The sequence below is a fragment of the Molossus molossus genome, unplaced genomic scaffold, assembly GCF_014108415.1.
Source record: "Molossus molossus isolate mMolMol1 unplaced genomic scaffold, mMolMol1.p scaffold_m16_p_16, whole genome shotgun sequence".
NCBI lineage: Eukaryota > Metazoa > Chordata > Mammalia > Chiroptera > Molossidae > Molossus > Molossus molossus.
The window spans coordinates 8649679-8663051 of record NW_023425351.1 but is presented as its reverse complement, the minus strand read 5'-3'; the positions used below and the strand labels follow the sequence as shown (position 1 = coordinate 8663051).

General features: G+C 37.5%; 1 protein-coding gene across 1 annotated transcript in view; it reads right to left on the bottom strand.

The window, feature by feature from the left end:
* The window catches only part of PRKDC (protein kinase, DNA-activated, catalytic subunit), a 261857-nt gene that overhangs the window by 31039 nt on the left and 217445 nt on the right, over positions 1-13373 (bottom strand). The window contains exons 72-76 of the mRNA XM_036264464.1: positions 7846-8005; positions 6633-6793; positions 3918-4129; positions 1962-2049; positions 1721-1864 (exon numbers count right to left, since the gene is read on the bottom strand). Coding sequence (XP_036120357.1) covers positions 1721-1864; positions 1962-2049; positions 3918-4129; positions 6633-6793; positions 7846-8005 — 765 coding nt within the window. The remainder of the gene's footprint in view (positions 1-1720; positions 1865-1961; positions 2050-3917; positions 4130-6632; positions 6794-7845; positions 8006-13373) is intronic.

The window sequence follows — 13373 nt, the reverse complement described above, 5'->3', positions numbered from 1 at the left end:
TAAACATGGTTTTCCACTCCTGAGGATTTTCCCCAGAAGAATTTGTACAGATTTTCACAGCAGCACTGTTCCTAAGAGCCAGGAAGTGGGAAACCCCCACATGCCCATCAGCTGATGAGAGGGTAAGCAAACCGTGGCATATTCCCACAGTGGATGATTCAGCTGTGAAAAGGAGTGAAGCCCTGACATGTTGCAACATGGGTGGACTCTGAACATGCTAAGTGAAGAGACCAGGTCACACAGTATAGATTTCACTTACAGGAAATATCCAGAACAGGCAGATCTGTAGAGACAGAACACACTTCAGTGGTTGCCTGGGCTGGCAGAAGATGGACTGAGGAGTAACAGGTATGGGAGTTTCTTGTCTGGAGTAATGAAAATGGTCTAAAACTGATGTGGTGATGTTTGCACATCTCTGTGAATATAATAAAAACTACAGCACTGTACACTTTAAATGGATTAACTGTAGAGTATGTGGATTATATCTTAATAAAGCAGTTATTAAGCAAAACAAAAGGGACAAAGATCTTCCTTTGCACTAGAGACTGTGGAACTTGAGAACTCTAGCAACGTGAGTACCAGGACTTCTCTTTTAAGCTCTTAAACTTCCCGAGGTTTGACCAAAATTTGGGGCAAGTCAGTATGATGAATGCTGAGAGGCATGCACGTAGGTGCTTTGGGCAGCAGAGAGGAAGGGCACCCAATCCTTCCTGGGGACTGTACGAGATGGAGGTTCAGGGAAAGGTGCGGAAAGAGAAATGACGCATACGCCACATCTCTCAGGGTAGGTTATCCAGCTGGACAAGGGACAGAACATAAACTCATTTAGAGGGAGCAACAAGCACTAAGGCATTGTGGTATAAAATCTGGACATGTCAAGGCTCACCTTTTTTTATTAATCCTCACCTGAGGATATTTTTCCATTGATTTTTAGATAAAAGTAGGAAGGAGGGAGAGAGAAAGAGAAAAACATCAATGTGAAAGAGACCCATTGATTGGTTGCCTCCTGCTTGACCCTGGGCTGGGGGTCGAAACTGCAACCTAGGTACGTGCCCTTGACCAGGAATCGAACCCAGGACTCTAAGGTCCACAGGCCAACGCTCTAACCATTGAGAAAAACCAGCCAGGGCTCAAGGCTCATTTTGCTCTCCACTTGCTCCAAGAGGATTTTCCTAATTCATTCCAAACTGAGGTGTGTTCTCTTCCTTTTAATGCTAGAACATCTTAGAAATAGGTCTCACATATCACAATTGTCTTTACACCACAGTTCTTTATAAACAGCATTTGCCAGCAGTTCCTTTGCATTCAGAAACTAGGTCAATCTCCTCTTTGTATCTCCTGTAGCAGCCAGGAAAGTGTCTTGAACACTGGTAAGTGCTCACAAATAGTTAACCCATATGAAATACAAATATTTTCTTGATCTAATATTCAAATTATTCTGAGAATTAAAAATATTAAACTACATGTAAACTTCCTATCTAAGAATCTGAACATGAAGAACACGACATAATAAAAACCCCAAGATTTTACCTACTGACCCACTTGCTACTATACGACCTAAAAATATGCCATCAATATTTCAGAGAACGCATCAGATCTAAAGCAAGTTTACAAATCCAACAGACATTTTAAAACCAGAGCTGCTAACAGACCAGCAGTGTAAGTCTTGATCTGCACAATGATTCTGCTATCATAAAGGCAGGCTGCCATTCACCCATACCTGAATAAACTTTCTTCTAAAAGCCCCAACGCCTGGAACCTTTAAGTCTCCCAAAGCTGCATACATTTTTTCATACATCTTTTCAATGTTTCTTTTATTTACAGGGTTTTTTGCTAATTCAGCTTTGATATCATCAGTCCAGTCCTGTGCAGGGGGAAAAAAAAGACAGAGAGAGAGAAAAATCAAGCTAGACCGTAAGTAGGTTTATCTGAGTCCAATGTTTTATGTGCTAGAAGATTACCTTAAAGATCATTTCAGGATTGGAGAGTTGTTCTAGGGCATTAATAAAATCTTGAATCACTCCTCCTTGATCCAGCTTAATTTTAATCCTATAAAAAATGAACAAGTTTAGGTAATCAAACATCTTCAATAGGTCAAGGCTTATAATTTATAATTATTTTTACTTATATATGAAACTATATATAATCAATCAATAGTCTAGGGAAGAAGCAATTTAAAAATTCTATCTAATATTAAAGAACAAAGTATATATAGTAGTCCTCTCTCACCCACAGATTCCATGGTATCAGTTATCCATGGTTAACAGTGGTCCAAAAGTATTAAATGGGAAAATCCAGTCATAAAGAACTCATAAATTTTATTTATTTATTTTTATTATTATATTTTTGGTACATGCCCCTAGTGGGAACCGAACCCAGGACTCTTTGGTCTGCAGGCCGACACTCCGACCGCTGAGCCAAACCGGCCAGGACAGAACTCATAAGTTTTAAATTGCATGGCATTCTAGTAATGAAACCTCATGCTGTCCGTCCAGGGACATAAATACCAGCATATCCACCCCACTTCGTCTCGTCATCTCACATTATCGCCAGAAAGGTGAGGACAGCACTGTAACATACTTGTGAGAGAGACCACGTTCACATAACATTTATTACAGTAGGTTATTATCATTATTTTTTAATTATTATTGTCAGCCTCTTACTGTACCTAACTTTTAAGTTAAACTTTATCATAGGTATGTATGTACAGGAAAAACAAAGTAAATATAGGGTTTGGTACAGTGTTTTATTTCAGGCATCACGGAGGGCCTTGGACACATCCCTCGTGAACAAAGGAGGCCTACTACAGGCCTACTGCATTCTATGAAGAGGTGAGAGTCTTAGACAAAAGTGAACCTTCTTGCAAGTAATGTCAACATTTTGATGTATACAATTTGATACCTACAGTTCTGAAGTGATGTTGTGAAAGAAAGGTCACTTTCTCAACACATTTTAAAAATGTTTTTCTTTCTTTCTTTTTAATAAACTGAAACATGTTAGAGTTGACTCTGCTGAGACCCAGGGAGGGGCAGCAGCAGCGGCAGGTGGTGAGCACAGCCACCGCTGACCAACCATGACAAGAGTTATGGTTAACTCCTCGTTGTCTTCTCAGAAACAAATACCAAATACAGCAAATCAGCTCATTACAACAAAAAAACTTAATAGAGAATGTCAAGTAAAATATCATGTATTTACCAAGTATTTCTTTTTTCTTAAAAAATTTTTTTTAATCCTCACCCGAGGATATTTTTCTATTTAACTTCAGATAGGGTGGGAGGGAGGGAGAGAAAGAGAGAAACATCGATGTGAGAGAGATACATCGGCTGGTCACCTCCTGCATGACCAGGATCAGGGCAGGGGACGAACCACAACCGAGGTATGTGCCCTTGACTGGAATCGAACCTGCGACTCATTGGTCTGCAGGCCAAGGCTCTACCACTGAGCCAAACCATCCAGGGCTCAAGTATTTTTGCAAAAGTAATACATCATTGCTAGTTATGTCTCCACTTATAATCAACTGAAGAAGTGAAAAGAATGACAGTCTACTGAATCCTAACTAAGGGGCTTTTCATATACTTTCAATTAAAAAAGAATTTCAAGAACTGATTTCAAAAAGCTCCTCATCTAGTCTGTTTCAACCAACAGATTGCTATTAGCATAAGGGTAGAATGTTCCATGAATAACATTCTAATATGAGATGTATTAAAAAAAAAAAAAAGAAATTCTATAACAAATAACATACCCAGAGAAGATACATTTAATAAAGATATCTAAGATTTTCTTTTCTTCAGTGAAAGCTCTAATTAATTTGAAGATGAATATAAACTTCCATGTGTTTGCTTTTACCATACACATTTTTAAATAAACTGTAGTATTTAACTACAGTAAAAATCAACCTAATTTCTCTGCAATATCACCTTGCCACAAACTCCTTATTCTTATGACCAGCAGAAGTATCTTTGAAGGAATAGCTCTCGCTGCTTATTATGAAGGGGTAGACAATCGCCTGTGGATAGTTGTCAGCAATCTCGGCCACAGTGTGCTGGACAGCTACGGCTTCCTCTTTGTCCAGTAAGGCCACCATGTGGCTGATCCAGCCAATGAACTGCCAGCAAGGAATGGAAGACATCTAAAACACAGAGAGTTGTAACTTAATAATGAATAAAACATTAAATGTTGTTTTATTATACAAGTAAAGTGTCCAATATAAAAAGTATATATATATTTGTAATCAGAAGTATCAAAACAGACAAATATAAAGCCGCCTCCCCCTCAGGCCCCTCAGTTCCTATTCCACTGAGAACCATTTGATTCTTCCAGATGTTTTCCATACATGCACACATATATCCTTTTTTTGCAAGCATGGAATCAGACTAGGCATACCGTTGCTGGTTTTTCTTAGTCAGATTTACCTCACTCCTTTTAATGGCTACTTGGTATTCCATTTCAATTAACTACTGCACAGAAATTAATTTTTAGGATATTTTCTAATTTTTTATATTAGAGATAATGCTACAGTAGATATCCCTGTATGTATTTGTGCTATACACCCATGGGTAAATTCCTAGAAGTAAAATTACTGTGTAAACATTAACAACTATAAAAAACATCGCTAGATCTCCAAAGACTTTTCAAATTTTCTTCTTCTTCTTCTTTTTTTTGGGGTTAATTCTCATCTGAGGACATTTTTCCATTGATTTTTTAGATAGAATGGAAGGGAGGGGAGGAGAAAGAAGTATCAACATGGGAGAGACATATTGATTGGTTGCCTGCCGTACAACCCTGACCAGGGCTGGGGATCAAACCTGCAACCCAGATATGTGCCCTTGACCGGAAATCAAACCCATGACCCTTCAGTCTGTGGGCTGATGCTCTAACTGCTGAGCCAAACCAGCCAGAACCAAATTTTCACTTCTAAAAGTGAATTATGCCAATACCATGCTATTTTGATCACCGTGGCTCCATTGGGTACTGGAAAAATGAGGGGGAACATTTGTAAAGTATATGATTGTCTAACCACTATACTGTACACCTGAAATTAACACAAAATATTACTGAATGTAAAATGCCCTTGAAAAAATATAATATCTTTAAAAAAATCAATTAGATCAACTACTTTCTAAAATCTTTTTCAACACTGGACACAATCAATTTTTTTAAATCATTGTCATTCTTAGAAAAGTATCTATTTTTAATTTTCATGTTTCATTGATAGTGAGGATAAACAGTCTGTTTACTTGTGTTACCTACATTAATCATGTGTGCATTTCCTTTATCCATTTTCTACTGTTCTATTTATTTTATAGAGTGTAGATGTAAACTCTGTCTCTAATATGTATTAAAAAGATTTTTCTCCCAGTTTTTTAACTTTGCATATGGAACATTTTCTTTTCCTGCACAGGAGTGTCAAATTATTTTCCTTTATGGCTTCTGTTCTTTGTCTTTTTACTCTATGACCTTTTTCAAAATTTGTTCATGTTTTCCTCTAATGCTTTTTTAGGTGTTAATTTTAAGATAAAATCGACATACTTCGCACACTGGCATGAGGAGTGAATGTGGAAAAGCTTTTGAACTTTATCCATGAAATGAAGAAAGGGCTTGTGTGAGGACAAGATGCAGCAGTCTGCACAGCTCAGGGAGCACCCCACAAAGGCGAGCCGCCCCATCTCAGTGTCTCCCCCAGCGTCATAACGTTTACTCAATACTTTATTTTCTCAAAAATGCTATCTTTACTATATATATAATAAAGCATCTAAAAGATAAAAGTATAACTTACTCCTTCACTTATCTTTAAGAAACACACACATATTTTACATTTCTGAATTTACTTTCATCTGCTGTTTACGACCTATTTAAAAACTCCACCATTCCAAATCCACAGCGGGTCAGAGGCATGTAGAGCCCTGATGGCACAGAGTCTCCACAGCTTCAAGACCCGCACTGCTTAAAAACGTACTACACACAGCTAATAGAGCATTATGTCACTGTTTCTGAACTAGTACATCATCATCTCAAAGGTTGGCCCTATTTTCCAGTTAAACATCTATAAAAGTCAGTAAGGAGCCTACCAGATGGCCCTCCACTTTTTAGACGTGGCCTAACGGACCGGAAGGCAGCAGGATGACGTACCCCTGTGTAGGTGAGGACAGCAGCGACATACAAGCTGGTGAACAGAACATGTAGGGGCCACAGGCTGCTGTGTGTGCCCACACTAGCTGCTCACTGAGAATTCTGACGCCTCTGGACACGGTGCTGCTAGCAGGGTGGCAGGCCAGCGGACACATACTTCTTTCTCCCAGGACTAATACACTGAGTCTAGGCATCAGCAGCTGTTACAGGCCACAGCTTTGTCTCTATGGACAGTAAATTGCACTGCAGAAAATTCCCATCTCTGTCCCAAATATACCTCTTCTATTTCTTGGATCCTTGTTTAGACATAGTGTTATCAATATCCACTAAGGAAAATAGGTAAATGTGAACAGTCCTTTATCCAGTTTCAAATTATGTATGTTCTTGGACTACAGCAAAAATCTATGCTTGTTAGGAAAAGCTATACTATAAGTAGTATACATATTAGTGTGTTTGGATAGAAACAGGAATGTCTTTAAGTTCAGCAGACTAAAGAAACTAACCTCTTTTGTCATTAGGCTCAGGGTCTCCTCTGGATACTGTTCTATAATCTGCAGTAGTCTGGGGAACTTCAGCCTGGCTTCATTCGAATGCAGTTTTAAGGCTTTCAACATTTTGTCCACCACAAGGGCAGGATACGTCTGCAGTTCTACAGACTCAATAACTAACATGGACAGGAATAAAAACAATGGTCAGTATATATCCACTTATACATAATTATAAATTTAACATGTAATTCTATTTTCCCTTTTTGGTTTATATTTTGTAGTATGTCATTATTTTTGTGTGTTTTTCCCCCCTAACAACTACTTTAAATCAATAAATGCCAGAAGCAACTTTGGACTATATGGAAAAGTTCCTGCGTCGAAGCAGAACTTTCCTATTAGATTACCCATTCTGCATGAACAGAGTTTGCTTTCTGTACTGGGAACATAAAGGTCAGCTGCTGGTTACTAAATTTATTCCAGAAGCAAGAGGTAGGACACATAAAGCCAGTAATACCAAAGCTACCAGTAAAATATGCAAATATAAATTAAGTAAATGGACAGATAGAAAATAGCTTGACTCCAGGAGACCTGGGTTCGGTTCCCACTAAGGGCACGTACCTCGGTTGCAGTTTGTCCCTGGCCCTAATTGGGTCGTGTGGGTGGCGACCACTCGATGTGTTCCTTTCACGTCGATGTTTCTCTCTCTCTCTCCCTCCCACTCTATCTGAACAAAATATCAAAAAATGTCCTCAGGTGAGGATAAAAAAAATAAAATATAATGCCCTGGCCTGTTTGGCTCAGCGGTTAGAGCGTCTGCCTGCGGTCCGGAGAGACCCGGGTTCGGTTCCCGCTAAGGGCACGTACCTTGGTTGCAGTTTGTCCCCAGCCCTGGTTGGGTTGTGTGGGTGGCAACCACTCGATGTGTCCCTTTCACGTCGATGTTTCTCTCTCTCTCTCTCCCACTCACTCTATCTGAACAAAATATCGAAAAATGTCCTCGGGTGAGGATAAAAAATAATAATAATAATAAAAGAAAAAAGAAAATAGCTTGACTCCAGGACAGAAGATAAGCAGCTCATGTTGCTTGAAGATGTCATTCCTTCTTAAAAAGGTAAGACTTTTCTCATTTAAAACAAACACACAAATAGGAAACAAGAAGGATGTACAAATTCTTAAGACTTTACATTAACATAATGTGGCACAACTTTTTTTTTCTTTTGTGGTTCACCTGAAGCAGTCTCCTCCTCCTTGCGGAGCTGTTGGTCACAGAAATCCACCAGCGTCATATAAGCATCAACTAGCCCGGCTGCAGGCTGCTGGCCCTCCTCAGCTGTCTGCACGGCCTTGTAAAGGTAATGAAACGCTCTCTGGTACAGCCCCGTGATAACCTAGAATTCACAGAGCTCTCAGAAAATTTGTCAGTGTGACACTAGCTTTGTAGAAAAACTCTATTTTCTACTTGTGAGGATAAAAGAAGAATACCTGTGACTCATTAGTCATAAAATAATAAATAGAGCTAGCTAAATGGAAAAGGGAGAGTCTGCGCTGACTGTAAAAGAGTAAGCAACTTTAATAAGATCCTGCACATGGAAAATATAACCAAATGAAAAAGGATAAGCCAATTGGCGGCCAGACAATCCACTAGTGATACAGACTTTTAGGCACCAAAAGTCAACATGGATCATACAGCCAGGAATTTAAAGAGATGGAGGTTGGCACTTGTGGTCAATGTCTTGCACAGATGTTGGTGACACTGTGAAGGAAAAGGGTAGCTGCACAGCCAAAGCGAGGTGGGTCGTGGTGAAAGGAGGAAAGACTGGCAACTATCAAAATACAAGATGATTCTAAAAAGCAGGCCCTTAATAAAAAAGTGAAAAAGGCTGATCTGTCCCATAAAGTAGTGGGGCAACTGAGTGGTGACTGGTGGTAAAATTCCATTAACAAAATTCATGGAAGAACTGTCTACATCATTCCGACATAAATTTCTAATTTTTAATGCTAAAAAAGTGAATTATTCAAATAAACCGAAATAACACAGAGTGTATCAATGTTCCACATAATAAACTTGGCTATGCATAACCATCAAATATATTATAAAAAAAAAAAGCAATGCCCATTATTTATTTATTTTCTTCAATTATCCCTTTTTAATCTTTAAGGTGTAGGTTAAAACTAACCATACCTAAAATCCTGAAATGATGGCTCTCTCATCTCAGTTGTCAAAAAACATATAACCCAATTCCTAACAAATTGAGAATTTACATAATTATTTTGCATATTGATGTATGATTATTCAAATAACATACTGTTGTTTTTTTTAACCACTGTCAAATAAGTCTTCATTTTAAGTTGTACTTGAAAACTAATAAAATGGAACAAAGTAGAATAAAGAAATTTCAGAGTTCTATACTTTCCCCCAAAGTGGTAATATCTCTTTCTTGTTTGGTGCTTCAACTTAACAGATGGATAATCCACTGGCAATCAGATTCCCATATGGAATCAAGCAAAAGGGACAACTACTTGAGAACTCCCACTGACTGAAATTACTGGAAAGTATATCACAAAAACTTTAAGATTAAGAATTTAAGATGAACATATGTAAATGTTTCAAACAGAATATACATTTTCCCCTTTACAAATATATTTTTCTTTTGATTCAATAAGTTTTCTGCACTTTGATTTTTTTTAAAACTATTTTTCAATTATAGTTGACATAATATTATATAAGTTTCAGGTGTACAACCTAGGGATTAGATATTTATACCTTACAAAGGGATTGCCCTAATATGTCTAGTACCATTTGGCACCATATATAGTTATCACAATGTTTCTAACTATATTCCCTTTGCTCTATTTTCCATCCCCATGAATACTTTTATAACTGGCAATTTGTATTTCTTAATCCCTTTCATCTTTTACGCCCATAGCCCTAACCCCTCTCATAAGGCCACAAGAGATTATTCACTGTGTCTATTAAGTTTGTTTCTGTTTTGTTTGTTCGTTTTTTGGATTCCACACATAAGTGAAAGCATACAGTATTTGTCTTTCTCTGACTTATTTCACTTAACATAATACCCTTTAGGTCCTTCCATATTGTTGCAGATGACAAGGTATCATTCTTTTTCATGGCTGAGGAACATTCCATTCTACATATGTACCAAATCTTCCCGATTTGTATATCAATGGACACTTAGCTTGCTTCCATACCTTGGTGACTCTGAATGCTGCTGCAATGAACACAGGGGTGCATATGTCTTTTCACATTAGGGTTCTGGATTTCCTTGGATAAATAGCTAAAGTGTAATCACTGGGTCATATGGTAGTTGTTTTGAATTTCTGAGGAACCTCCATACTGTTTTCCATAGTGGCTGCACCTATACCACTCAGTGAATGAGGGCTCCCTTTTCTCCACATCCTCACCAATTGTTTGTTGACTTACTGATGATACCATTCTGACAGGTATGAGGTGATACCTCATTGTGTTTTTTAATTTGCATTTCCCTGATGATTAATGATGACAGGAATCTTTTCATTAAGTCTATTGGCCATCTGTATGTCCTCTTTGGAGAACTGTCTATTCAGTTCCTCTGCCCATATTTTATTTAGATTATTTTACTGATGTTGAGTTGTATATGTTCTTTATAAATGTTGGATATTTACCTCTGATCGAGTATCTTTTGCCATTCAGCAGGTTGTCTTTTTGTTTTGTTGAACATTTCTTTTGCAGTGTAAATGCTTACTAGTTGGTTGTAGTCCATTTGTTTATTTTTGCTTGTGTTGTATTTATCATAGGAGATGTATAAAAAATATTGCTAAGAGCAATATATAATTAGTTTTGACTGTTTTCTTCTAGGAGTTTTATGGTTTCAGTTCTTAAATTTAAGGCTATAATCCATTTTATATTTGTATGTGGTATAAAAAAGTGGTCTAGTTTCTTTTTTTTGTTTTCTTTTTTTATCTGCCCACTTTTCCAGTATCATTTATTGACAAGACTATCTGTACCCCACTATATATTCTTATCTACTTTGTGTAGCTTAATTAAACATACAGGTGTGACTTTCTGGGCTCTCTATTCTGCTCCATTGATCTACGTGTCTGATTTTATGCCAGTAATATGCTGTTTTGATTACTATAACCTTGTAGTATAGTTTGGTATCAGGTAATGTGATACCTCCAATTTTGTTTTTCTTTCTCAAGATTGCTCTGGCAATCCTTTGGGATTCCGTTACTATTTTAGGATTATTTGTTCTAGTTCTGTGTAAAATGACACGATATTTTGATGGAGATTACACTGAATCTGTAGATTCCTTTAGGTGTTATGGACATTTTAATGTTAATTCTTCCAAACAATGAACATAGTATATCTTTTCATTTATTTGTATCTTCTTCAATTTCCTATAGTTTTTTGAGTAATAGCCTTAACCCTTTGGTTAAATTTATCCCTAGGTATTTTATACTTTTTGATGCAATTGTAAAAGGGGACTTTTATTAATAAATTTATTTTTGTTACAGATGTTTCTTTTTCCCCCACTGACACCCTCCTCTTGATCCCCTCCCTCCAACGTTGTTGTCTATGTCCATGGTTACACACATATGCATATAAATTTTGTGGTTTATCTCCTCTCCCCCACCCCGTTTTGAGGTTTGTCGGTCTGTACCCTACTTCTATGTCTCTGGGTCTATTTTGTTTATCAGCTTGTTTTGTTCATTATATTCCACAAATAAGTTAGATCATGTGATATTTGTCTTTCTCTGATTGGCTTATTTTGCTTAGCATAATACTCTCCAGGTCCCTCATGTTGTCTCAAAAAATAAGAGATCTTTCTTTCTTATAGCTGCATAGTATTCCCCTGTGTATCTATACCACAGCTTTTTTATCCACTCATCTACTGATGGACACTTGGGCTGTTTCCAGAACTTAGCAACTGTAAATAGTGCTGCTATGAACACAGGGGTACACATATTCTTTCTGACTGGTGTTTTGGGCTTCTTAGGGTATATTCTAGAAGTGAGATCACTGGGTCAAATAGCAGTTCAATTTTTAATTTTTTTTAAGGTAACACCACATAAAAGGGTGTTACCCTTTTAATACTTTCTTAATTTCTTTTTCTGATAGTCTGTTATTGGTATAACAAAGTGAAATTATTTCTAAATATTCATTTTGTATCCTGCTATTTTACTGTATTCATTAATAAGTTTTAATGCTTTCTTAGTGAAGTCTTTAGGGTTCTCTCTATAAAGTATCAGGTCATGTGCAAATAATGACAGTTTTACTTCTTTTCTAATTTGGGTGATTTAAGTTTCTTTCCTTGTCTGACTGCTATGGCTAGGACTTCCAATACTATGTTGAGTAAAAGTGGTGTGAGTGGCCATCCTTTTCTTGTTTCTGATATTAAAGAAAAAACTTTCACTCTGGCCGGTTTGGCTCAGCGGTTAGAGCATCGGCCTGTGGTCCGGAGAGACCCAGGTTCGGTTCCTGCTAAGGGCATGTACCTCAGTTGCAATTTGTCCCTGGCCCTGGTTGGTCGTGCGGGTGGCAGCCACTCGATGTGTCCCTTTCACGTCGATGTTTCTCTCTCTCTCTCTTCCTCTCCCTCCCACTCTATCTGTACAGAAAATGGAAAAGTGTCCTCGGGTGAGGATAAAAACAAAACAAAACAAAAAAAACCTTTCGCCCTGGCCAGTTTGGCTCAGCGGTTAGAGCGTCGGCCTGCGGTCCGGAGAGACCCGGGTTCGGTTCCCGCTAAGGGCACGTACCTCGGTTGCAGTTTGTCCCCGGCCCTGGTTGGGTCGTGCGGGTGGCAGCCACTCAATGTGTCCCTTCACATCGATGTTTCTCTCTCTCCCTTCCTCTCTCTCCCTCCCACTCTATCTGTACAAAAAAATGGAAAAATATCCTCGGGTGAGGATAAAAAAAAAAAAAAAAAAAAAAAAAAACCTTTCACTTTTCACCATAGAGTATGATGTTAGCTGTGGGTTTGTCATATATGGCCTTTATTATGTTATGGTATGTTCCCTCTATCCCCCCTTTTCTTAGAGTTTTTATCATAAATGGATGCTGTATTTTATCAAATGCTTTTTCTGCATCTATTGATATGATCTGTTTAATTTTTTTATTCTGCTGTTTATGTGGACTATCACCTTAATTTGTAGATGTTAAATCTCACATCTCTGGAATAAATCTCACTTGATCAAAGTGTATGATCTTTTTAACGTATTGCTGAATTTGAACTGCTAATAATTTGTTGACGACTTTTGCATCTGTTTTTATCAGGGATATTGACCTATAATTTTATTTTTTATTTTTAGTGTCTGTCTAGTTTTGGTATCAGGTCAATTTGGCTTTGTAAAATGAATTTGGGAACATTTTCTTCTTTAAATTTTTTGAATAGTTAGAGAATAGGCATTGATTATTCTTTGGGTGTTGGTAGAATTCACCTATGAAGCCATCTGGTCCAAACCTTTATTTAGTGGGTGTTTTATGACAACTAATTCATTTTTATTACTAGTTATCAATCTGTTCAAATTTTCTGTTTCTTCCTGATTTATCTTATTTGTTAGCATATAACTCTGCAGAATTTTCTTATAAGCCCATGTATTTACTTGGTGTTGGTTGTCACGTCTCCTCTTTCATTACTGATTTATTTGGGTCCTCTCTTTTTTTCCCTTGATGACTCTAGTAAAAGATTTCTCAGTTTTGTCTTTCAAAGAACCAACTCGTTTCCATTGATCTTTTCTCTTTTTTTTCCCTAATAC